The sequence below is a fragment of the Talpa europaea genome, assembly GCF_964194135.1.
Source record: "Talpa europaea genome assembly, chromosome: 14".
Taxonomy (NCBI): Eukaryota; Metazoa; Chordata; class Mammalia; order Eulipotyphla; family Talpidae; genus Talpa; species Talpa europaea.
In genome coordinates this window covers 48,741,127-48,768,980 of record NC_140082.1, presented here as the reverse complement: position 1 = coordinate 48,768,980, position 27,854 = coordinate 48,741,127, and the positions used below count along the sequence as shown (strand labels likewise).

General features: G+C 34.3%; 1 protein-coding gene and 1 pseudogene across 2 annotated transcripts in view; one reads left to right on the top strand and one right to left on the bottom strand.

The window, feature by feature from the left end:
* LYST (lysosomal trafficking regulator) overlaps positions 1 to 27,854 on the top strand; it is a gene marked incomplete at both ends in the record, with an annotated part of 133,230 nt that overhangs the window by 73,238 nt on the left and 32,138 nt on the right. The window contains 14 exons of the mRNA XM_084253644.1: positions 161 to 339; positions 3,633 to 3,839; positions 9,187 to 9,363; positions 9,903 to 9,979; positions 10,429 to 10,617; positions 11,804 to 11,949; positions 12,041 to 12,137; positions 13,427 to 13,488; positions 13,707 to 13,762; positions 17,788 to 17,940; positions 20,145 to 20,389; positions 24,557 to 24,623; positions 25,886 to 26,042; positions 27,444 to 27,584. Of these exons, the coding sequence (XP_084109770.1) occupies positions 161 to 339; positions 3,633 to 3,839; positions 9,187 to 9,363; positions 9,903 to 9,979; positions 10,429 to 10,617; positions 11,804 to 11,949; positions 12,041 to 12,137; positions 13,427 to 13,488; positions 13,707 to 13,762; positions 17,788 to 17,940; positions 20,145 to 20,389; positions 24,557 to 24,623; positions 25,886 to 26,042; positions 27,444 to 27,584 (1,953 nt within the window). The remainder of the gene's footprint in view (positions 1 to 160; positions 340 to 3,632; positions 3,840 to 9,186; positions 9,364 to 9,902; positions 9,980 to 10,428; positions 10,618 to 11,803; positions 11,950 to 12,040; positions 12,138 to 13,426; positions 13,489 to 13,706; positions 13,763 to 17,787; positions 17,941 to 20,144; positions 20,390 to 24,556; positions 24,624 to 25,885; positions 26,043 to 27,443; positions 27,585 to 27,854) is intronic.
* On the bottom strand, positions 2,119 to 2,883 carry LOC311183598 (GTP-binding nuclear protein Ran-like; annotated as a pseudogene). Its single transcript has 3 exons — positions 2,791 to 2,883; positions 2,531 to 2,715; positions 2,119 to 2,457 (listed from the first exon to the last, which is right to left on the bottom strand). The product of its transcript is annotated as a GTP-binding nuclear protein Ran-like (transcript).

Here is a 27,854-nt window from a genome sequence, read left to right as displayed (position 1 = left end):
TAATACACTGTATCTCCTAATCGAATACACTATACACACTCATGTTGTGATAACTGAAGTAGTAATTAAGGAGAATATTTTTACTAGCATCATTACCATTTGTAATAGCTTGGTGTCAGTGATATGACTCATTTTGTAATTTTAATTTTTCAATTCAAAGAGTTTAATCCAGACATTATCGACATTTTGAGTACTCCAGAAAATGCAACTCAAAGCAAGACCTCAGCTTCCCAGAATGAAACTTTGGAAGAAAATATTCATCAGGAACAACCTTCCGTTTTCAATCCATTTCAGAAAGAAATGTTCACATACCTGGTAGAAGGATTCAAAGTATCCATTGTAAGTAAATTAATTATATGGAAAGTGTAAATGAGTAAAGAGCAAATGAGTAAAATGAGTGTGTCTATATTATATTTTCAAAACCATATTTATACTCTTTTACAGAGTTTTCTAAAACTCAGGCAACTTGAATTTTTAATAATGGAATGACAAATATTGCTAATTTACCCTTTCTAAAAAGATTCACTTCATGTATCATTGGTTTTTAAGTTTGTAACCTGAAAGCCACTTTCTAATATTGTAGTTTAGTAGGATCAGCATCAGAAAAGAGCTGAGTTTTGATGATTCCTGTGAAAGTTAAATTAATAACCCATTTTTAAGGGACTTTATAAATACTTTGAATTATTATTCTGAATTATTGTGAAATTTAAATCTTGGCTTAAAAGTAATCAATATCTTCAAAATTATATAAGAGAAAATTGACAAATATCAGGCTCCACTTTTCACTGACTCATTTATATTTCTCTGGGTCAGTTAGAGTTGACCATGGGGAGCAAATCAGTCAGTTCACTCCATAGATACCAAATGCCAATCTAATTCTGCAGAACTCATATATCATAAATACCAATCTCTAAATCTAAACTAGATTTTGTGTCTGTGGTTTTCACTTAGAACTAAATCATTCACACTGCGCCCTTAGAATCAGGAGTAATTGGAGAGCCATTTCCAAAAGTCAGAATAAATTATAAAATGTACAGATTCCAGTTTTATACAGATACAGGAGTTTTGTTCAGAATTATGCTAGCCTTATTGGGACTGTAGTCTGTCCGGAGCCGCCTGGAGCATGTGCCATGTTGCACATGTGCTCGATGAATTAGGTTTCGATTTACTGTTTCGCCTTCGGAGAAACCCCTGCGTTCTCCTGTAAATCACGCGAGACTGAGAGGCACGATGGGAGGAGCGACCAGGGTATAAGAAGGGAACCGCGAGAGAGAAAGAGAGGACTGCGAGGAAACTCGCAGGAGATACGGCAAGGGTTACTGCGAGAGGAGCAGAGAGAAGGCCAGGGAAGTAAGAAAGTCAGGATAAAGGAAAGACATGTAAATATAGTAAAAGGATAAAGGAAAAATAAAGAAGCAAACGCTAGCGTCAAGTCGTCAAGCCCCTCATTTCAATCCTCAGCCCTTCTCTTCCCGTGCCTCTGAACCCCGCGGGTCGGGACAGTAGTCAACACAGCTTAGTCATTTGTTAGGGAATCTTGATGGTCACTTTATATGCAGTTCTTAATTTATGACTGTTATGCTCAACAATTTATTTCTAATTCAAGTATTATGAATTATTTCTCTTTTGTACTATAAAATATCTACTGTGGTTTTGGCTTTTTTTTTTTCAGATTAAAATTTACAAACACTAGTCATTTTTTTCATTTGAAATATAACTTTGATGGATCCCACTGTATCCCACTCACTGAGTGCTATATCCCACTCACTGAAATACAACTGAAATACAACTTTATTCTAACTCTAAACAAAAAGGAAAAGGAATGACAGCAACAGATAAGATTTCTGTACTGAATATTGTGATATAACTATAGCAATCTTTTATTTGAAACTGAAGATGTGAACAGTTGCCTTCCAAAATAGCTAAATAAACAGGTCCAAAGAAAATGAAGTTTTTTTAACTGCCACATTCATTTTGAACCCTTTTCATCTCCTTCAGCATCCCAAAGAGTAGGCACATGTTCTGCTTAGCTATATAATAAAATGGCAAGCATGCTGCTCCACTGACATCATATGACAGTTGCCTATAAAACTAGACTTCTGATGCTGGCCTGTAGCTTCATCTTCTCACAGGATCTGGGACAGTTAGCTGAGCAACCTCTAAATAATGCTCATACTGTACTGTCAAAGCTGGTCCATGACAATCTCTGGTGGGGCAGGAGCAGACATGGCAATGAGCTCCAAGTTAGGATCATCAGTTAGTTTCTACTAAGCCAGAGGAAGGACTTTTCAAAGTTGTGGTTACTTTTTGCAGAAATGTCATAGTACTGAAGATTCTTGTTTTAGTGGAAGACAATATATTTCGCCTTAACTTTCCTGTCTTAGTATCTACTGTGCTGCCACATGACATGATGGGATGTTTTCATATACTTGTACCAAATCTCTATTCCAGTTGGATTATTTCCACCTTTTGACTATTTTGAATAATGCTTCTATAAACACTGGTATATGTCCAAGTCTTTTAAACACACATTTGTGTGTATGTAACTTTGGATGTTACATCAAACATTATAATGGCATACTGGGCTTGGATATAATAGCCATCTCTCAATCCACCAAATCTCTCTTGACCTGCTGTATCCGACTCACTGAGCTTTACAGGTCCTCTGTTGGTACGGAACACAAGGGGTTGAGTCTCAGCACCCACGGCGGCTACCTATTTGTTCTCAAAGTCACCAAATGACATGTCACGAATATAGTTTTCCTAGTACTACCATTTTCCAGAAACTACCAGTTTCACCCACCAACACAAGTTTGAATTTAACTTGGGGTTCTCCTTAGGCTGCCACAGTGATGTTACTTCCTGAAGCATTCCAGGGCCCATCTGACTGAGGACTGCAAAGATAGTGGAAGTTGTAGGTCATTTTAAGTGATTTAGGACTGAAGAATCTTCATCATTCTCTTTTTTTAATTGTGGAAAAATATACATAATATAAATTTATTATTTTAACCATTTTTAAGGGTACAATTCAGTGGTGTTAAGTACATTCACATTATTTGCATTATATGTATACTATACATATCCAGAACTTTTTCATCATCCCAAACTAAAACTCTGCATCTATTAACCGATAAATCCGTATTACCTTCTCCCCCAGGCCCTCATAACCATTATTCTACCTTATGTCTCTATGAATTTGACTTTTTAGATAACTAATATATGTTATATATTATTTATCCTTATATAATATTTCTCCTTTTGTGTGTGTGGCTTATTCCATTTATCATGTTTTCAAAGTTCATCTACTTTGAACCATGTATCAGAACTTCATTCCTTTTTAAGGTTGAATAATATTCCACTATATGTACATAACATTTTTTATTCATTTGTCCATCAAAGGACATTTGGATTATTTCCACCTTTTGACTATTTTGAATAATGCTTCTATAAACACTGGTATATGTCCAAGTCTTTTAAACACACATTTGTGTGTATGTATATGTCTTTCTAATTTTGATTATTTTTAAAAATCTAGTATAAAACATGTTCCATGATCATCTGTAGAAGTGTGTTAAGGTTAGTATATAATTGCTTAAAATATCTGGTCTAATTCATTCCTGTTTTGATTTAAGGGTTCTAGTAAAACTAGTGGATCCAAGCAACAGTGGAGTAAAATCTTATGGTCTTGTAAGGAAACCTTCCGAATGCAGCTTGGGAGACTATTAGTGCATATTTTGTCACCAGCACATCCTTCACAAGAGAGAAAGCAAATTTTTGAAATAGTTCGTGAACCAAATCATCAAGAAATACTACGAGATTGTCTTAGCCCATCACTGCAAGTAAGTATTTTAGTACCCATAAGATTAGTAAAACTTTGGGTGAAATGTAAAATTGTAAAAAACAACTGAAATTAAACTGTATTTTCACACCTAATATCATGAATAAGATTTTCTTATCAAGTAAAGATGACCTGAGGTTTTTTTCACTTGGTCCACATCAGACACAACTTGACTTTTATGTTTATTTTCCATCCTTTTTTCCAATGTTTGAAGTGCTGTGTATCTAAGTTCTAATAATATCCTTTGTCATGTTACTAAATCTAAAGTATTTTCTTTAAAAACTGCTTGAAGATATTTTTTCAAAGCATTATATTATTCATGAAACATCAATTCAAACAGCAAGTCATATAACGTATTTCAAAATATTTTGAACAGATAATTTACCAAATAATATATACAGATGGCAAATAAGCACATATGAATAAACCTACTATCACTTGTCATCATGTAAATATACATTAAACCACAATGAGATAACACTACGCAAAAATTAAAATAGCTAAGATTTTTTTAAAAGATACTACTAAATTCACCCTCAATCTCTAACCTAATCACTTTATCCACCACTGATGATAGTTGCAAAGAGCCACTTTTTTGTTAGGAGTTGCAAAACAGTTATTTCTCTAAGTTTCTCATTCCACCAACATCTTTTATCTATGACTCTTATAAAGGAAAGAACATTCCCCTATTAACTATTTGGTACCTTAAAATATAGTCTGTAAGAAATATATGCAGTTTCTTTCCCCTAATTATTAATTTTTAGACTAATGGGCTGAGGTCTTAACAACTTTCAATTTTTGTATTTGTTTTTATTTTTAAGGTATAATTATAAGCTCAGCTATTTTAAAATAAATATTTTAAATAGTTTCATATCATTGCAGTTATTATCCTGTTTGATACTAAAATTGTTTTCATTTAATGTGGCCTTTTAATTTTTTATCAGATTAATCTGATTAACTTCCTTGTTTTCTGGAACAGAAGAAAGTCCTAGCTCATTTTGCACATTTCCTTCCCCAGACTGGGAACCAAACTTTTCCCTGTTTTCTTTTTATGTCATAATCATATTTAAAGAATACAAATCTAGCAACTAGGTATGTTTACTTCTATTGGGTTGTTTCCTTTTAGCCTTTTTTTTTTTTTAATAGAGGCATGCTTTATTTATTTGTTTGTTTGTTTGTTTTGTTTATACATGCACTGGGTACAGTCAGAAGCTTGGGAGGGTGAGAGAATTCACCAGAGCCAGAGCGGGGAGCAGAGCAGGCAGAAGGACCGAAGTACACTGCTGAGGGGAGCAGCGGGAGGCAGGAGAGGTCTGCGCGCCATGTGGGACCCTCCTCAGGTGGCCGGGGAGCAGCCGGGGATCGAACCAGCGCCGCAGAGGCTGCGGGCAGCTTTGCAACCCAGCGCTCAACCGTTGCGCCACCGGGGAGGCCCTCCTTTTAGCCTTTTTATAGGACAAAACTAGGAAATATGTGTCTAAAGAAAGAAAAATAATGTGCTTATACTTTCACTTTGTATTTTATATTTGTATTTTTATTAATGTTGATAATTTTGTTTCCTCATGACAGTAAAATGATTATTTATTTGCTTTATGTTTTATATTTGTTACATTATATATAAGTATATAACATTTTGAAGGTAAAATGACCAAAGTTATCACTCATTATAAGTCCATAGGATGCAATTTAAAAGTTCTTTGTAGTTCTTTTGGTTCTTAGGATACCATCATGGTTGTATGGTGAAAATACTGAATAATGCACTTAAAATAATTTTCTCTATTTGGTTATGCCAGCAACATCAACTAACTAGTTACATTCTGTTTTTTCCCCAAGTTTTTCTATTTTTAGGTACTTTAGGGCCTTTATTTGTTTGATTTTGTTTAATGTCTACACAGTTCCCAAATCAACATTGTGCATTAGCACATTCATAGAGGTTCTCACTTTTATCTATATACCCTCTCATCATTCCTTCCCTTTTCCTGTAGGTAGCCCTCTCTGTTTTTTATTTCATTTGGAGATATAAGCAAATCCGTGTACACACACATACATACAAACAAGTATATATATTATCTCCATTTCTCAACACAAAGAGTGAACTACATACAGCCTTCTGTACTTTACTGGCAATAATTCTTAGAAATCATTCCGTAACAGTATACAGAGATGTTCTTGTGCCTTTCTTACAACCGTATTCCATCTGTAATCTTCCTGAATTTTAAATTCACTGTTACAACTTGTGTCTAATTAATTTTCTAATCTGTAGTTCCTTTCTTCTCAAAATAGTGTCATTCTTGTCTCTTGCAAACTCTGCATCATGTGTATTCCTACTGATGTGCTACTTTATTTGTACTGTCCATCCATCACACAGCAACTTCTCTCTTCTTTTGTCTGTGTACCCTCATTCTTTTCATTCACCCATATACCCAACTCACTCTGTTCCATCTTTGAAACCTTCTTCCATCTCTTTGTCTGCTTGGAACTCTTCCTTCTTGAAACTTTATTGCTAATTTTATTTTTATATATTTGAGCATCTCACTGCTTTCAAAGGATATTGCTTAATAGATTGAATTTCTTCAATCAGTATCTTAAAGGTTGAAAATAAGACTTTTTTTTTACAACTATCCCAAATAATTCCTTTTCTAGTTCCAGTAACTGTAAGTGATAAATGATTATTCAGAAAATGTTAAAAGGAGATGTTATAAACAACTTAAGTGTTTAAGAAAATCATGTGTTTCTTTGAATGTTCAGAATAAAAATGTTTCTGATAGTTTTTCAAGATGATTTTAAAATGTCACTGAATGCTTAACTGAAATATTTTTAGAGTTATATCAAGGACATTACCTTTAAGGCACACATATAGAAATATTCTAGTCATTTGCCATTTTGGTTTATTTGCCAACTCTTCAGGCCTTTTACTCGTAGAGCATCTGTTCATTTTTACCTTTTGGTCATATAGCAGCTGTCTCCTGACTAATTTAAAATGTTGAATTAAAATGTGCTTTTGCTATTTTCATCATTGCATATGTTCATCTTACACTTTTGGAAAATGACATGATGTGATTCAGTGTGTTAATTTAAATATCACCCAAAACGTAATCATTTCCAAATCCATTTGTTGACATTTAATACTTTTCACAGTTTAAAATGTCATAAACCAAAATCAGTGGTATTTGTATCAATGCAAATTTTTAAGTAACATTATGCATATTTTTTAAATTGTCAAAATTAATGTCTAATGTAGCATACACAGCAATCAGGTAGAATATCTATAACATAGAAGGGGCAGTTAAATCATGAATCAAGCTCCAGTTTAGGTTTATGCTGTGTAGGACAATTGTCATTATCTTAAGAAATACTTTTATTTTGATTATAGGATCCACTCATAAAAAAGATGGCTTTAAACCAACCCTTCTCTGGGCATGCACATAGAATTAGGAGTTGAGGTCTCAGTGATTTTGCTTTTTGTTCTCCAAAGAGTAGTGAATGCTTACAAGTTAACCCAAAAAAGGTGAAAAAGGTTTACACCTGAAATTTTCACCAACTTCTATTTTTAGCAGCAGTCAAAGGAAAAAAGAAAAATAAGCATAATTATCTTACCTAAAGGTCGAAATGAGAGTTTTCCTACCTGTTTACTTTTTCTATAAGAAGAGCTAAGAATTCCTTTCACTTATCCCAAGCTTATTTCCTATATTCCTTTAACAAATTCTCTCTAAAATTCCTTTCCCCAGAGTTTGCTTTGTTTTCTTTTCTTTCTTTCCCTCCTTCCTCTTTCTCTTTCTTGTTTTCCTCTCTTCTTCCTTCCTTTCTTGTTACCTATCTCCTTACTTTTTCTTTCTTTTTTATCTTACCATACACAAAAATCAACTCAAAATGGATTAAAGAACTAGACATAAGACCTGAAACCATAAAATACATAGAAGGAAATATAGGCGAAACACTACGGGATTTGCACATCAAAGACATCTACACATCACCCAAAGCAGTGATAGTGAAGACAAAGATAAACAGCTGGGACTACATCAAATTAAAGAGCTTCTGCACAGCAAAAGAGACAATAACGAAAACAAAGAGAAACCCCACCAACTGGGAGAACATTTTTGCACCCAACACTAATGATAAAGGACTGATCACAAAAATCTGCAAAGAGCTGATGAGACTCAGCAACAATAAAGAAAATAATCCAGTCAAAAAATGGGCAGAAGAGCTAAAAAGAAACTTCTCTGAAGAAGAAATGCAAATGGCCAACAGACATATGAAAAAATGTTCAACATCACTTGTAATCAGGGAAATGCAAATCAAAACTACCATGAGATACCATCTTACACCAGTGAGAATGGCACATATTAAAAAAACTAGCAACAACAAATGTTGGCGAGGGTGTGGAGAAAAAGGAACTCTTTTGCACTGTTGGTGGGAGTGCAAACTGGTCCAACCACTGTGGAGAGCTGTGTGGAGATTTCTGGACCTACTAAACATAGAGCTTCCATAGGATCCAGCAATTCCACTCCTAGGTATTTACCCAAAGGACACAGAAACATCAATTCCAAAGAGCACCTGCACCCCTATGTTTATAGCAGCACTGTTTACAATAGCTAAGCTTTGGAAACAACCCAAATGCCCAAAAATAGATGACTGGATCAAGAAGATGTGGTACATATATACTATGGAATATTACTCAGCATTCAAAAAAGATAAACACATGCAATTTGCAGCAACATGGATGGCGCTGGAAGGGATCATGCTCAGCGAAATAAGCCAAAAGAAAAAGAAAAATACCGGATGGTCTCACTCATAGCAGGAATCTAGAAAACTTAAATAAGGGACCAGGAAAATGAATATAAGAAAGTGAAAATCAAAATCAACAAAAAACTATGAACCAGAGACACTTTTTGGGGGGTGGGGGGCGGGAGGGGAAGGATTGGGGTCAGAATGGGGCGTTTGCAATTGTATGGGGGAATATAAAAATAAAATTTAATATTAAAAAAAATAAATAAAAAAATAAATTTGCAAGCTTACTAAGATAGATACTACAATGAATACCATAAAACTATTACCTATATTTAACGATTGCTAATATTTTTAGCATCACTTCCTATTCTGCAGTGTTTTAAAGTAAATTGTAGAAGTCACAACATTTTTCTTATGTTACCATAACATTATTCCTAACAAAGTCAGCTTACACCCTAAAGTCACCAAGTAGACAATACATAATCAAATTTCTTCAGTTCTGCCTCAGAATTAAACCTTTCATTCAGCTGATTTAGTCAAATAAATACACCAATATAATTTAATTATTATCAAATAATTTAAATGTAAGAAACTAAAATATTAACTTTTTTTTTTTAAAGCATGGAGCCAAATTAGTTTTGTATTTGTCAGAATTGATTCATAATCACCAAGATGAATTGACTGAAGAAGAACTTGACACAGCAGAATTGCTTATGAATGCTTTAAAATTATGTGGTCATAAGTGCATTCCTCCCAGTGCATCAACGAAATCAGATCTTATTAAAATGATCAAAGAGGTGAGTCAGTGAAATCATAATTGCTTCTTAGGAGATCTCATTAATATAATTTAAAAGTGATTAAAATTTTTTTAAATTATAGGTTATCAATGATGATATTTGAAATGGTAGTTTTGTTTCTTTATATTGCTTTTACACTGTGGAGAAAGAATAGGCATATTTTAAGGAGTGTTTTATTTTTTATGGTCATCCTTCTTCATTAACAGTGACTTTCAGTGAAGGAGAGATTTTTAGTGACAAGCAAGTTGAAGCATCATCCTTGAGTTACAGACCTTTAAAAAGCAAAATAAGGAATTAGGCAACTATGCAAACTCATCATGTTTGGCAACTGATTAACTTATCTACCCTAATTCTGTGATCCAAGTGGTGTGAAAGCAAAGAGGAGTATAACATTTAAGTGGTTAATGTTTTAATATTCGGTCCTCTAAGGACATTATTTTTTCCTTTGTTAACTTGGTTTTAAAATTAGTTTTTTGGGTCTATGACAATATTAAATGGTGCTGAGTTTTATTTAGCGTATTATTATCTAAATCTTTTAGGAACAAAAGAAATATGAAACTGAAGAAGGTGTGAATAAAGCCACCTGGCAGAAAACAGTTAATAATAATCAACAAAGGTAGGATTTTATGTGTTCTAACAGTCAGTATGTTTTAAAGATCCATTAGATTTCACATATACTTTTTTTTTTTTTTTTAATAAATTTTATTGTTATATTTCCCATACAATTGCAGCCCCCCATTCTGACCCCAATCCCTCCCCTCCCGCCCCCGCCCCCCTAAAAGTGTCTCTGGTTCATAGTTTTTTGTTGATTTTGATTTTCACTTTCTTATAGTTATTCATTTTCCTGGTCCCTTATTTAAGTTTTCTAGATTCCTGCTATGAGTGAGACCATCCGGTATTTTTCTTTTTCTTTTTGGCTTATTTCGAGCATGATCCCTTCCAGCGCCATCCATGTTGCAGCAAATTGCATAGATTTCACATATACTTTTAGTTTCAAAGTATCATGTTTCGATACACTTTTAATATTCCACATACCCTTAACTTATGTAATTATTGTTTGTTAAGTCTCTTTCAGCGTCTTGATTCAAAATCAAAGGATATATCAAAAATAGCTGCAGATATCACCCAGGCAGTGTCTCTCTCCCAAGGAATTGAGAGAAAAAAGGTGATCCAGCATATTAGAGGAATGTATAAGGTAGATTTGAGTGCCAGCAGACATTGGCAGGAACTTATTCAACAACTGACACATGACAGGTAAGCACAGTGAAAGTACATTTCAAGTTGTCTTGCACAACTATTTTATATATTGATGTTAAACACTGTTTTCATTCCAGAATAAAGATTTATAATATTTATTTTATTTAAAATTTGTGATTATTCTCATTTTAGAATAATCCCATCAGAATATTGTTTCTAATTCATTGGAGGGCTCAGAAAAGGGAAAGGAAGGTAATGAGAGAGGCATCACCTCTTCCAGATCATAAACCTTTATGCTGCATTCATTTTAAAATGCGATTTATGCCAAAAAAAATAGAAAAATCACTGAAACAGATTGGTTGACGAATAGATCTTTTTCTCGCTAACACATTAATAATGTAATTTAAAACATGTATCATGAAATAATGAAAAAAAAGAAATTATAATATTCTCTAAATTTGGTTAAGAAACTAATTAGTATGATGTTAGGTTGCTAAAATACACCAAACATACAAGAAATCAAACTCTAGGTGAATTAAAGAATTAAACTGAATAAGTTTATAAAATAGAGGAAAATAGGATATTTATTGACTCTGATGATCAATGCGATAGAAGAACCTATAAAGAAGAAATGAGTGGGTTTGAACTTTCATTTTTCCCAGTGTGTTTAATTATAATGAAAATTTATTTTCAGAAATATATCAATTAATATCTATTGTTTAAAAATATCTTTAAAGATATGAAAGTAAAATACTAAGGTCCTGAAATTTTGAGTGAGCAAATGACATGAATACAATCTTCCCATGAAACAAATAAAATCAATAAGTACATGGGAAAATATTAAATATTCCTAGAGGCCACTTGGTTTTTTAATACCTTTGTATACCATAGTTACCTTTCATGTTATAATTTTTTTAGGTGCTAATATCCCCAGAAAAATATATCCCACTACTAAAACACAGTCATAATATTCATTTTTTTTTATTTAATAGGTATAAGAAACTGGTGCCAGAACTTGCCTCCAGGCAGGGAACTGGGAGATTGGGATTCAGGAACAGACACTTTTTCTGTTATTCTTTTGTACTGAGATTGTTCATCCCCTAGTCTAATTATATAAGTCTTTGTGGTTTTTAATTGAGTAGGTAAATTTTTATTTATTTACTCAATGTATACAATGATTCTTTTTTAAAGCAACGAGCACTTTAGATTACCTTTTAAAACATTCTTTCATTTTCATTTGTAGAGCAGTCTGGTATGACCCTATCTACTATCCAACTTCATGGCAACTGGATCCAACAGAAGGTCCAAACAGAGAGAGGAGACGTTTACAGAGATGTTACTTAACTATTCCAAATAAGTATCTCCTTAGGGATAGACAAAAATCAGAAGGTAATAGTGGTTACTCAACTCAACATATAAATATAGCAGATAGTTATGGTCTATTTTAAATAAAGATAATATATACTTTTTCCCTCAACAGACGTGGTCAAACCACCACTCTCTTACTTATTTGAAGACAAAACTCATTCTTCTCTCTCTTCTACTGTAAAAGATAAAGCTGCAAGTGAGTCTATAAGGTAAATTTGAATCCATAAGATCTTTTCTCTTTTGCTAAAGGAGATAAAGATGTTAATAGTTTATTGTAGTACTTATGTAATATTTAATTTATGTAATGCTTTTAATAATAGTTTTTGGGAAGGTCCTAAACATGGCTCAAGACAGTACAAGGGGGCCTCCATGGGTGGCGCAGGCGGTTGAGCGCCACGATATGAAGCTGTCCACAGCCTCTGTAGCGCCAGTTCGATCCCGGCCAGCCGTCGAGAATCCCACATGGTGCAGCAGACCTCTCCTATCGTGCCTGCTGCTCCCCCCAGCAGTGTATTTCATCAGTCTGGCTGCTCCCCCCAGCAGTGTATTTCGTCAGTCTGTTCTGTTCCCCACTCTGTCTCTGGTGAATCATCTCACCCTCCCATGCATCTGGCCTGTACCCCGGTTCTTGTATAAATAAATAAATAAATCTTAGGGGGAAAAAAAAAGACAGTACAAGGTTGAATGACCAAAATATGAAAGGAAAAGACATTATGACATTATGATTCATTGGACTGTACTTTTCATGCTCTAGTTATTGTTTGCTTACATACTTTATTGTACTTGGCTTTTCTAACAGGTCTGTTAAATAGATAGTCCCGCTAGTGGCATCATTAGGAGCCAATCTAGAATAGTGATTACAGGTTCAAATTCTGCTTTCTACTCTCTAGCTGTCTGATCATGGGAAACTTGCTTAGCCTCTCCATCTCAGTTTCCTTATCTGTTACATGAGGAAGATAGTAATACCTAAAAAATGATAATCCTGTTGAGTATTAAATGGGTTAGTATGTAATTATTGATAATATTATCTTTATCATTGTGGTAACATTGTTAACATGTTTGTTTTATAGATAAAAATTAGACTCAAAAGAAGATAAGTAACTTGGTTAATGAATAGAAGAACATTTCTGACTCTAAATCACCTGTTTTTCCAAGAATACTAGGCTTCTTTTGTGTTTGAAGTATCAGAGTCATGAAGCAATGTTTGCTTATTTACTGGAAAATGTAAAATATTGAATTTCCTTTTAAAGATCTGAATCCCTACATTTTACATAGAGAATATAGGGATTATTAGCCTTTTCTAAAAGTTTCGATTATTTTCTCCTCTACTACAATATTAAAAAATGATAAAACATTTTCAGATGGGTTTTGACAGGACAGCTCATGCTTTTGAAACTCTAGACTGCTCTGCTGAAATCTTAAACTTGATAAAATGAAAGTTATACTCTCTAAGATTGGTCAAAACATTTAATCATTAACTTTAAACATGTTTTGACAGAGTGAATCGAAGATGTATCAGTGTCGCACCATCTAGAGAGACAGCTGGCGAACTGTTATTAGGTAAGTCCCATTTGCAAGTTTTTCACATATTCACCCTGCCCTATTTCATTCTTAGATATTTTGAAGCATTGTTTTGACTTTGTTTTTTTTGCAAATTAATATACCATTAAATCATATAAAATTTCTTATGTCAGCTTAATCCAGAGGTCATGCTTTTTAACCATATCTGCTAGTGGAGTGTATACATTTTAAAATTCATACAAAATTATTTTCTGCAGGTAAATGTGGAATGTATTTTGTGGAAGATAATGCTTCTGACACAGTTGAAAGTTCGGTGAGTAGACACTGAAGTCTGCACTTAAATAAATCTATGTAAATTCCCCAAATGTATAAATTTAATATAACCATAATACAGATAGAACTACCAGAGTTATTATTGTTGCCCTCTGTAGATTGATCTGAATGCCAAATATTTCTTAAAAGACAATTTAAAAAAAAACAACCGGGGGTCTCCCTGGTGGCGTAAGGGGTTAAACACTGCACTATGAAGCAATCCGCAGCCTCTACAGCGTGAGTTCGATCCCTGGCTGGCTAGGGAGCAACCCACATGGCACAGCAGACCTCTCCTGTCTCGCCCGCTGCTCCCCTCAGCAGTGTATTTCAGTCAGTCTGCCTGTTCTGATCCCCACTCTGTCTCTGGTGAGTCCTCTTACCCCCTGCATCTCTGGCCTGTACCCCAGCTCTTCTATGCATAAATAAATAAATCTTTAAAAAAAAAAAAAACACACCATTTGTTCTGGCTTATGATCTAACTGATAGCAGTCAGTCTTACGAGTCAAATTCTGTAGTGTTCATGTTATTTCAATTTATGTCCATTCTTTCATATCACTACCTCAGCAACAATAAACAACTACTCCCTGAATCTCCCAGCTTATTATCAAGTACATTTTCCTTCAAAAACAGAGAAAAATATATAATTGAGTAACTTAGGTAATGCTGATATTCCCATAGCCTACAAATCATAATTTTTATTCTTCTGGAAATACTGATATTAATCAAAAACCATTCAACTCACTTTTTTGTAAAGTTTTTTTGCCCTTTGGCCTCCCCTGGTTGTGCAGGCAGTTGAGCGATGCGCTGTGAAGCTGTCTACAGCCTCTGCTGTGCCAGTTCGATCCTGGCCAGGGAGGGTCCCACATGGCACGGCAGACCTCTCCTGTGGTGCTTGCTGCTCCCCTCAGCAGTGTATTTTGTCAGTCTGCCTATTCTACTCCCCACTCTGTCTCTGGTGAATCTTCTCACCCTCCCACCCATCTGACCTGTACCACCCATCCCACCCATCTCACCCTCCCACCCATCTGACCTGGTTCTTGTATAAATAAATAAATAAATCCTTAAAAAAATTTTTTTGCCCATTTGAATTAGCATATATCCCATTAAATTAGTTTGAGATACCTGTAATAGAAGAAATAGGCTTTTTGTTCAGAAAAGTTCTAAAGCAAAGATTTTCTAAAGCTATATTAAATAAGATTGGGTATGGATTAATGGTGAATACATAGTTGATTTCAAATAAAGTAAGGAGTGAAAACATAAAATTTTATTGTAAAACAAATAATGTTTAAAATTCATGAAAACATTTAATATAGCCCCTAAAATTAGCATCCTTGGTAGAGGGCAAGTGAGGCATCTGTACTTGTTGAGATGTGAAGTTGTGCTCCTAAACATATTTTTGTAGCTGAGTGGCAGATCAATATAATTTTGAAGGAAAAAGCCCTGCATTCTTTCATGATTTATTTAGCAATTACCATAGCATTTATACAAGTTAGTAAATGTATAGTTTTTTTTCGAGGTATCTTTTTAGCAACCAAGGATATTTAAGGTTGATGTAAGAGTCAGTATTTTTCTGAGTCCAAAAGGTGCCATTTCCTTCCTTTAAAAAGTCCTTAAAATTCCCTTGCTTTATAATGAAGATCCTTCCTTCCTCTATACTTTTGTAGTACTTGTTCTTATTTCTTTTTTTTTCAGCCACCTTGTTCTTGTTTCTTCTAGGAATTTGCTATCTTGCATTTTAAATGTCTGTACAAATATCTCTTACGCCATTTTGCCTAATAAGTTTTTATTTCATGTAGAACACTTTGCCCACAGATTCTTAATTAATGTATGTTGAGTTGAATTGAGGAATTCAATGTAAAAAAGTCAGAATATTACATTTTCATTAAATCATTTTATTTTTGTAATGTATTTTCTGCTCTACTTCTAAAAATTAGTTGGGCTCCACTAAAACACATAGATCAGGAAAATTCAAATTTTAAAAACTTTAAATAAGGTTTTAAAAGGATCAGTAGCCTAGAATAAGATAGTTATAGCAATTGAGTTTTAAATTTTGCTGTGAGCTTTCTGTTAGTCAGCACAAAAGAGTAAAGCTTGCTGTTTTCCAAAAAGGAAAGCTGATGGAAAAAACCAAGTATGAGGTTTATTTGAAAAGATAAATTATAACATTTTTTTAAATTATTTTTTTCTAACTAGTTTTAAACTTTGGTAATTTTTCATTATTTTTCCATTAAAGTATTGAGTATTATAATTCATGTTTTCAGTTGCAATTTACAAAGATTTAAATGTGTTTTTAAAAGTTTTCTTTGAATTTGTACTTTGGGAGGGCCCTGAGTAAAGGTAGGGAGTGGAGCACCTATGGCCCTTAACTCTTCATTGTAGAATATGAGGATTTGCCACCGTAGGCTAAGATTCATGCTCTCAAGGAGACTGGCCTTCTGGTGGTCACTTTATCATCTTTCTTCCTTCTGCTGACCACACAGGAGGTTGTAACTATTTGATACCTGCTTATTGGTAAGTTATATTCAGTGTGGCTGTATTTGTAGGAATGGGGTGTTTGTAGCAGTAGTGTCCCTTCAGAGACTTGCTTTGTCTTTATAAGATGATTCAGAGACATAGGAATGATGTCTCTGAAAATATTTTGGGAGTTCCCAGGCCATGAAGATTGGTTAATTTTATTCCATGTGCATGTGAGGGCAGGCCCACAATAATGAATTCTCAGGGAAAGGCTTGTCTCTATTCTCCATCCAGACCCCAGGCCAAAAGAGACAAGCTTTCTAGTTATTCCTCCTTATTGATGGCCACATTTATTTGTCTACTCTTCCTTTTAGGAGCCTGTCCCTTCATGGTTTTAGTTTTCTGAAGGAATCTCAGTTTTACACTCTGATCTGGACAACCCAAGGCCCTGTCTTTTGAAACTGGGGTGTGTGCATACATGCATGTGCATACCAACAAACACACAACGAGATGGCCAAAATGTCACTTCCTCCTTACTGCCATTGTTCAAATTTCTCTTTATTTTTGACTGCTGAAAATTTCTTTCCCTTACTTTCTGGCAAACTCAGCTGTACATTTAAAAGAACATTTTCTTGGGCCTCCCTGGTGGTGCAGGCAGTTGAGCACAGCACTGTGAAGCTTTCTGCAGCCTCTGCAGTGCTGTTTCAATCACCGCCAGCTGTGGAGCTACCCACATGGCACAGCAGACCTCTCCTGTCTCGCCCACTGCTCCCCTCAGCAGTGTATTTCAGTCAGTCCGCCTGTTCTGTTCTCCACTCTGGCTCTGGTGAATCCTCTCACCCTCCCGCACATCTGACCTGTACCCCAGTTCTTGTATAAATAAATAAATCTTTAAATAAATAAATAAAAGAACATTTTCTTAGTAAAAGAAGACAATCTAAACAGATTATCTCTTGTATTATTCCAAATATATAATGTTGTGGAAAGGGAAAAGTTATGGAGACAGTGAAAAGATCAGTGGTTTCAGGGGAAGGAAAGGATAAATAGATGGACACTAGGGAATTTTAGGAAATGAAAGTATTCTGTATGATATGGAATGGTGAGTACATTTCTTTAAATATTTATCAAAACCTATAGAACTGTATGATACCAAGATTGAAACATAATGTCAACTGTGGGCTTCAGATAAGATCAAAATATTCAGTATTGTCTCATCAATTGTAAAAAATGAAACATTCCAGTGCACGATGTTAATAATAAGCAAACAGGGTGTAGAGAAGGGCTACATGGGAACTCTCTGTACTATCTATTCAATTTTCTGTAAATCTGAAACTGCTATAAAAGTAAATTATTTTAAAAATTAAAATAAACTCTTAAAATTTAAAAAATTTCTTAAATTTCATCTAGCATTTTCAAGTATTTCGTAGTGGTAGGATTTTCAGAGAATCTTATCTATCATTTTGCCACAGAAGGAAGATTATTTCATTTTATATATTTTTTAAGATCTAAAAGCAAAATGGTTATTTATATTTCATGTAAAACAAATACTTTCATCTATTTCCTTTGTCTTAGAACCTCCAGGGAGAATTGGAACCAGCCTCATTTTCCTGGACATATGAAGAAATTAAAGAAGTTCACAAGCGTTGGTGGCAATTGAGAGATAATGCTGTAGAAATCTTTTTAACCAATGGCAGAACACTCCTGTTAGCCTTTGATAACACCAAGGTAAATCCAGCTTTATTAATAGATATATTTTTGAAAGATCATGGAACCAGAGTAACTATACTCATACTGATTATATGAAGCTGTAACTTATTTAAACATTAATTCACTGTTTCAATGAATTTAAGATTGCCTTATTTCTTAGTTCTAATTAAAGTAATCCTCGTTATTTGTCCTCTAAAACCATATTAAATTCTGATTCCCCAAAGTGACTGTATCTGTAAAAAAAAAATGAATGAATGTGTGATAACCTGAAAGAGGTAGTTTATACTTGCTAGTAGATTCCATTTTAGATAAATCCTTTCTTTTTTTTTCAATTTTTTTATTTAAATATTTTATTTTATGTAATTCTTACATCTTTTTTCATCTTTGCACAATGTATGCATCCTTTCTTGACCCCCATAGCCCTCCAGCTACTATTTGCTCTCCTTTATAGAAAGGCTCTTGGAAAAAAGCAGTGTATGCTTGCTGCTGCTAAGTATTCCCCTCTAATTCTTCTTTTCTCTGCTCAGGTCAGAGTTTCTTCTCTGCTCAGGTCAGAGTTTCTTTCTCTGCTCAGGTCAGAGTTTCCACCTATAACTAATCTAGTCTGGGTCACCAGTCACCTCCCTGTCGCTAAACCCTTTGGTCATATTTGTTAGTCCTCATTTTCGACCTATCAAGAGCATTTGACACAGTTGACCATCCTTTTTCTTAAAAAAAAATAAATAAATAAAACCTTCCTCACTGGGCTTCTGGGTTGTTTCTCTTAGTCCTCATTTTATCTCAGCAGCCATTCCTACTTAGTCGTATTTGTAGAAGCTGTCTCTGAGTATGGTAGGGCTCATTCTTCAGACTCAGTCTCTTCTCATCTAGTCTTTTGACTTTAAATTCTATGTGCATCCTACCAACTTACAAGTTTATATCACAACCAGAACCTCTCCTCTCAACACCACACTCATGTGTGTGTGTGTGTGTGTGTGTGTATTTAACATGTGCAAAAAGTGAACTTCTCAACTTCTTGAAATATTTGCAGTTACCCCATCTAAATAAATGGCAATGCCAATCTTTCTGATTTCCTGATTATAAATGGGATCATTTTCTTAATTTCTTCCTCTTTTGATCATTGTTTGCATATGAAAAGATAACTAATTTTTGTGTATTGATTTTGTAACCTTTCACTTTGCTGAACTGGTTTATTTTTTTATTTTATTTATTTATTTATTGGTTTATTTTTGTAATTAGTATTTCAGTGGAAACTTTAGGGTTCTCTATGTAAATTATCATATTGGCTACAGATAATAATGATAGCTTTACTGCTTCTTTCACAATTTGGATTCCTTTTATATCTTTCTCATGCCTAATTGCTCTAGGAAGGACTTTCAATACTGTGCTTAATAGTAGTGGTAAGAATTGACATCCTTGACTTATACTAGACAATCTTCAGTTAGGCCACAGATTTAGGTTCTGAAAAGGTCTGTTATCATGCCTGTTCTATAACTATAGCTACATTTCCTCATTTTTTCTCATTTACTTTTAGTCCTATCTCTGATTATCAACACCTGTGGCACTTTCTTTTTATGCCTGAAACATATACACATTTAAGATGGGTGTTTCAAATTTGTTTTTAGCAAAGACCTGGCTTGTCTAGTTTTTTCCCATTTATTCCTGAAGATCATTTAATTGCTTTAAAAGAAATCATAACACTCTTTTTCTGTATAAAACCTTTATGAATCTTTAAAAATTTTTCTATTTTAGTTTTCAATCAGTAGTAAAAAGTATATATCCTATTTTACTCAGGATACTTTATTTCATTTCTATGAAATAAATATTAGTACCCAAATATTGCAGATATAGTAATTGTAGTACCAAGGTTTAAGCAGGAAAACAGATCTAATACAGAAAAACATGCTCTACTACATCATATTGTATTTGTTTAGATGAAGACTTTTTTCCCAATAAAAAGATCTGTATGTAGGAGACTTTTCTATACAAACTGTTTCTTAGTTTATTATTTGTAGATTTTTACAACAGCAAAACATAGTGACCAAAAGCTCAGCTTTTGGAGGAGGACCTGGATTTGAATCTCAGTTCTCCAACAGTTAATCTTGGGCAAAAAGTATTTTCTTGGACTAGATATCAGTAACATGCCTATGATAACATGAATTCTTTGGAGAAAAGTGTCAATAAGTTAAAAAATAAAATCTTTTTTTCTCCTTTCATTGTAGGTTCGTGATGATGTATACCACAGTATATTAACAAATAACCTCCCTAATCTCCTGGAATATGGCAACATCACTGCTCTGACAAATTTATGGTATACTGGACAAATTACTAATTTTGAATATTTGACTCACTTAAACAAGCATGCTGGCCGCTCCTTCAATGACCTCATGCAGTATCCAGTGTTCCCATTTATACTTGCTGATTATGTTAGTGAGACCCTTGACCTCGGTGATCCATCAGTCTACAGGTAACTAAAAGCATAATCATCTTTTGGCTTCATCAATACACTGTGTTCATTTTATCAAAGTTCTTAGCATGAGAATTTTCAGACGTGCACAAGAAATGGAATGAATATGTAATGACACCACCATATGGCCATCATCATAACTCAAGTTACAAAAATTTTTGCCATATTTGTACATCTTTTTTTTTCTTATTTGGGATGACTCACAGACATCTTGTTATGCCATGCCTATGTTGTCCAGTGTACATCTCTTAAGAAGGAAGTAGAACATATTCTTACATAACTATAGAGCCATTCATCATATATAAGAAAGTTAACAATAGTTTCATGGGCCAATATCTAGTCCATTTTCAAATGTCCCCTTTTTATATCAAAGAGTCTTGATTTGCTTGAATCAAGTTCAGTGTCATCTTTGGTTGCTATGTCACTAAAGATACGCAGCTAGAATGGCCTTCAATTTTGTGTATGTATTTTACTCTTTCTTCATAACAGTGACTTGTTTGGGGAAAATAATAAGACCATTTATCTTATAGGATACCCTCATTCCATATTAGTACTTAGCTTTTTCCTCAAATCTCTGTACTTCCTGGATACTGGAAATTGTTCTAAAGGCTTACTTAGATTCAGGTTCAACTTTTTTGGGCAAGAATTCTTTCTAGGTGGTGGCATCAACTTTTTATTGGTCCATATCAAGAAGCATAAGAATTCCCCTCTGATGCTGATGAGACTCACATTGACATGTTGATTCTGGCCCCATTGATGCTCTTTCTTCCACTGATGATTACTGCTTTAATTAATTATTTCATTCGGGCTTACAAAATAGTCTTTTCCTATTCTCTTATTACGTCTACATTTATTACAAGAAAACATATAAAGGGCCTCCCTGGTGGCGCAGGCGGTTGAGCGCTGCACTGTGAAGCTGTCCGCAGCCTCTACAATGTGGATTTGATCCTGGCCGGCAGGCGAGAATCCCACATGGTGAAGCAGACCTCTCCTGTCTCGCCCACTGCTCCCCTCAGCAGTGTATTTCATCAGTCTGCCTGTTCTGTTCCCAGCTCTGTCTCTGGTGAAACCTCTCACCCTCCTGCGCATCTGGCCTGTAACCCAGTTCTTGTATAAAAATAAATAAATCTTTAAAAAAAAAAAGAAAACATATAAATGACCTGGGATATTTTGTTGTATCAGAGAGTACAGAAATTAATAGAAGTCCAAAGGACCTCAGGAGTCATATTTGCACACCCATATTCATTGCAGCATTTTTCACAATAACCAAGAAATAGAGGCAGCCCATGTATCTAGTATGGAAAAATGTTTAAGGAAAGATGAGGTATACATAAAAATAGGACATTATTCATCTTTAAGAAAGAGGAAAATCCTGTTGCATGATACTACATGCATAAACCTGCATGTGGTAAGTGAAATAAATCAGCCACAAAAAGAAAAAATTGTGTGATTCTATTTATGTGGATTTTCCAGGGTAATATATTTAAAGAGGGCAGAGTAAAATGGTAAATGATGATTGCTAGGGAATGGTGAGGGAGAAAAGAGTGGAAAATGGGGAGTTGTGCAGTAGGTATAGAGTTCCAATTTTGCAAGATGAAAAAGTTCTAAAGATCTATTGCACAATATTGTGAATATGATTGACACTATTGAATTATACACTTAAAGATGGTTAGAATAGTAATCTTGTGTTGTATGTTTTTGCTACTATTTTTTTTTAAAACAAAGTACTCAGGAGCCACCTTACAGTGACTCTCACTGCCAAAGATAGGACAAACTGAGCATCAGAAAGATTAGTGGCTATAATAGCTAAAGCACATTTTTTTTAAAAAGCACTTTAGTTAATGATACTTTTAAAAGCCCTCCCCCTCAAAAAAAAAAGTAAAACTAAAATTGTAAGTTGCTGTTGGATATAACAAGGGCACTAATTCCTTACTTTTGAAATTTGTTAATTAAAGAAAAATAATTATTTATCTTGCATCTCCTGAATGAATTATATTTTAGAGTAACCAAATAGCCCAAGTTATGAGGGAATATTCTCTTTACTTAGTTTAAACATATATATTCTCTTATTTATTTACTCTAAATATTCTTCTTGGTATATTAGAGGATTTTTTTTGTGGAGTGTGCTTTTTGTATGCATTATTGGGGCACTCTCGCTTTCTTATCTTGAAGACTTGGGCCAGGTGGCTAAATATCCCAGGCAATTCCTAACCCAAGCATGCCTGGGGCCATCAGTGGACTTAACATGGAATAGAAACCATGCGGGAGTAAAAGGATCCAGGACTCATAGAAGTCTGTGCTCTAATCCAGACTGGACATCCCTTTATTTTTTTTATTGTTTTAATTTTTCTTTATTTTCTTTATTTTCTTATATTGTTGTAGTCCCCATAGTTCCCCCGCCACCATATCACCCATGAACCATCACCATATTCCCTTGTGTTCTTCCCTCCTCTGTTTTGACCACCCTCAGACCTATGGCTAGCTTGAATGATTTGTATTAGTTTTTTTTTTTTATATATATATACACATAAAAGGTAGGTTTAGTTTTCCCCTAATCTTTTAATCAATGAAATCTGAACTTCTGTAGACATGTTTAACTACTGAAAATTAGTCTTAGTTCAGATATTTTTCAGGAAATGAAATTTAGTTTAATGTATTGGCCAATTTAAAAGACAGCAAATGGCACTTTGTCTTTCAGACATTATATACTGCTAATTCAAACATTTTATACATCACTGATATAAATAGATACAGTCTCTCTGGAAACTTGAATAATACGTAGTCAAAGACCTCTTCAAGTGTGCATATTCTGTTTTAGTAATTTAAATTCCAGGACCTTTTTTTTTAATAAAATATTTTTTATTAATTTATATTTTACATTATTGTTCAATTTTTTTAAACTTTTGTAAAAAAAGATTTATTTATTTATGCATACAAGAACTGGGGTGTAGACCAGAGGTACAGGGGGTAAGAGGCTTCACCAGAGAGAGTCGGGAACAGAACAGGCAGATCTACTGAAATGCACTGCTGAGGGGAGCAGCGGACGAGACAGGAGAGGTCTGCTGTGCTATGTGAGTTGCTCCCTGGCCAGGGATGGAACTCATGCTACAGTGACTGGCAACAGCTTGATAGCGCTGTCTTTAACCCCTGCGCCACCAGGGAGGCCCTCATTGTTCATTTTTGTACAATGTATGCTTTCTTCTCTCAGGTGTGGTCCCTGTAAAATTCCCACCAACAATTCACCTGTGCACCATTGCCATAGCCCCTTGTGCTCTTCCCTCCCCTGTTTAGATCCCTCACCTTCCCCTTTCCCCACAGAATGACTCTGATTTATAGTTGCCTGCTAATTTTGTTTTTTTATTTATTATTATTTTTTTTCCTGATACCTTATTTGGTTCCCTTATATTCCTGCTATAAGTGAAACCGTTCTTTTTCCTTCTGGTTTATTTCACTGAACATAATCCCATCTAGCTCCATGCTCCACGAGTTTATCTTTTGTGATATATACCACGTCTTCTTGACCCAGTCATCTATTTTGGGGCATTTGAGTTGTTTCTAAGTCTTACCTATTATAAGTGGTGCTGCAACAGACATAGGGATACAGGTATTTTTTTGAATTAGTGTTTTTGTGTCCTTTGGGTATATCCCTAGTAGTGGAATGGCTGGGTGCTATGATAGCTCCATTTATAGTACTCTGAGGAACCTCCACACAGCTTTCCATAGTGGTTGGACCAGTTTGCATTCCCACCAGCAGTGCAGGGAAGTTCCTCTTTCTCCACATCCTTGTCAACATTTGTTGTCAAAAACAATCCAGTCAAAAAATGGGCAGAAGAGCTAAAAAGACACTTCTCCAAAAAGGAAATGCAAATGGTCAACAGGTGTATGAAAAAATGTTCAACATCACTTGGAATCAGGGAAATTCAAATCAAACCACAATGAGATACCACTTTACACCAGTAAGAATGGCACATATTAAAAAAACCTCAAGTTTTAAATGGTAATTTTGAATCATGACCAGTAGTTGCAAATCACCATATATAGGAACTAAACTAAAGACCATGTATTTTGATGGTCTTTTATTTACTTACAGGATGTAGACATCTAGGCAGCTTAGTCCTGAAAGTATCAAATCATTTTCATTTGTTTTTATTATCTTTTCCTTTTTAGAAATCTCTCTAAGCCAATAGCTGTTCAGTATAAAGAAAAAGAAGATCGCTATGTGGACACATACAAGGTAGGTTTAGTTTCTCCTCATATTTTGATAAATGAAAACTGGCATTTTCCTTGTAGACTTGTATTTTGTATTTTTTTTTGTAATTATATAGTATTGATTTTTCTGCTTTTCAGAAAAATGCTTTGTGCTTGCTTGACAAATAGGAAATCATCTTATAATTTTAAATATTATTCTGCCTCAATTCTCTGAAAAAAACTGCCCAGAAAAAGAAATATACTTATTGTTACATAAATTGAAAGATAATAATCCATCATAATAGTCAAATATATAAATAGTTATATTCCCTATAAAAATCACCAAGATTTCCAGGGCCGGCTATTTATGTCCCCTATTGTTAATTATATAACTGTATCAGTTTATTCATAATATACCATATCCCTTATTATTTATATTCAACAAATTTTGCATTGATTTATTAACAGAAATTTATCAGATTTTAAAGTTCACAAATATAAATTTATTAACCAGTTCTCTGAATTGATGTTAATGGAATTCTGTTGGAAATTCAAAAAAGCCTCATTGTCTACATGTGTCCAGATAGGAGCATCTGAAGCAATTTTCTCTTATTTTACCTCATTATTTTATATCATCACTCCAGAAAATCCTTCAAGCATCCTATAACTGTTATTTCTTGATTTCTCTGTGGGTAACATTAGGGCAGTGCTATGAGAATCAAGTGACTACAGAAAATTCACTCTCACCTGACTTTGTTATCAGAGCCAGACAGAAACTGGGAGAATGAGAATAGTGACAGTTGGGATATATTTAGCTGAGCTTCCGACTTTATGACAGAAAGACAGGAGTAGCAAAAAAACCCCAAAATCACTATATTCTTTTTTATTTTATGTAACTGTACTCCCCAGCAGCCACAAAGGTTAGTTTTAAAGTTTACCTTTGTCTGACTCTTTGAAACTCTCTTTTAAAATGCAGATGTCTGTAGCAATAATAGCAATTCTCATTTATCAGTGCTTGATTCACACAGGCTTTACCAACCTTTTGGGAGCCAAGAGGTAAGGCGCAGCACAGGTTGGTTTTCTATGTGGAATCAGAGAACAATGGGGCAGACTATGTGCGGCCAGGCCTCAGCAGGACTCTGAGACAGAAAACCCCAGTGTCAGGTAGCTAAAGTTCAAACACCAGTGGGAGGACAAGCCATGAAACGTGGTTTCCAAGGATAGTAGAGAAGGACGGAAAAGAAAGCTAATGAGACTTTTCTTACTTTGGCTGGGGCACACTCTCATGTATTCTCCTGTTTCCTGCAGTACTTGGAGGAAGAGTACCGCAAAGGGGCCAGGGAAGATGATCCCATGCCTCCCGTGCAGCCCTACCACTACGGCTCGCACTATTCCAACAGCGGCACCGTGCTGCACTTCCTGGTCAGGATGCCTCCTTTCACAAAAATGTTTTTAGCCTATCAAGGTAAGGACTGTGTTAGAACTAACTAAAAAGTCATGTTGGGTCATCAGAAAAAAACCTTAACTGACTTTCTGAGACTAATCAAACCACAAAATGAAAAAAGTCTACTTATTCTTTCAAAAAGCCTGCCATAAGCTAATTCATCTTGCTAATATCTCAGATTTTAGTCTCAAATTAAACATGTCTAAGTGTATAAATATGCTATTTACTTTTTAAAATTAAGATATAATTTACATACTGTAAATTTTATCCTTTACATACTGTAAAGTTTATCCTTTTTTTACCTTTTTAAAGTACATATTTACTTTTTTAACATGCTCAAATTATTAATTTTTTCAAATCATGTAATTAATTATCCTTGGGCCTTACAAGGGAATATGTTACTGGAATTTGTTATAAAAAACTAGTCAGTAGTAGCATAGCACTGTCACCTTCACAACAGAAACTTCCTACTAAATAGTCTTCTACCTCCTCAGCGTTTTATGTGGTAGCCTACAAGCCTGAAGATAACATAGAAGTGAATTTTCTGAATACCTTTATTTTTCAAGTGTAAATAAGGACACACTCACCTATCAGTTTCTAATGAGAAAGGTGGTTTTACTCTGTAGTTGTGCCTCAAAGGCAGACTCTTTGTGAAATCATTACCCATTCCTTTACTCAACCCTTCTTGAACTTCTTACATGTTTTTCCTCTTACACAACCTGGAGGAATAAATTTTGTGTTCTCACTTTTATTTGCCCCTCTGTAAGTGCATAATACAAATATTCCACAAGTCAGCTATTCAGATATTTGAAGGTTATTGCCCTGTCTCCATTCTCCCTGTCAACTTTATTTTTCCCCAGGCTAATTACCCTTGTTATTTTGACATCAGGTTGAGTCTCTTATATGCAAGGTTTTATCCTTCATTCCCCCATTTTTTAAAAAATGATTTACTTGTACTTGTTTATGCATAGAAGAACTGGGGTGTATGACAGAAGTGTAGCAGGCAAGACAGGAGAGGTCTGCTTTGCCATATGTGGGTTAGCTCCCTGACAGGGGATTGAACTCAAGCTGTCGTGGTGATAGCACTGAGACTTAACCCTATGCCACCAGGGAAGCCCTCCACATTCCTTTTATTAAGGAGCTTTTATTCTACTGGGACAGATATCAATAAGCAAAAATAATAATAATTAATACAGTTATTATGACAAGATAATAAGAATTAAAAATAATATAATAATATAATATGGTCTCAAAGTATATGTAGAAATATTTATTTCAAGAACATCATAAATGACCTTTTTTAAACCATGGACAAATAAAACATTTCAAATTTTTTAAGTAGCAAAAGTAAATTAATTCTGACCAATTTCAAATGGAATCAAGTCTTTATGTCTTAATTGTATTATTTGTATTTCTTTATAGATCAAAGTTTTGACATTCCAGACAGAACTTTTCATTCTACAAATACAACTTGGCGCCTCTCATCTTTTGAATCCATGACTGATGTGAAAGAACTTATACCAGAATTTTTCTATCTTCCAGAGTTTTTAGTTAACCGTGAAGGTATAACAGTTAAATAACTCTAAGTTATATTTATGAGGGGTTTTAGTTACTTCATGATTTTCCAAAAATAATTTCTGTAAAATTTGTCTCCAAAATAAGAGAAATATCTTTATTTATTAAGTGTATGAGTTTATATCCAAGTAAATTTGAGAATTTTTAACTATTTTATAGGACTAAATATAATTTGAGAAACTATAACTTGTACCTATAGAAAGTATTTGAAAACATGTATTTTAATTTTGTTACAGAAGCAACTTTATTCATTTTTCT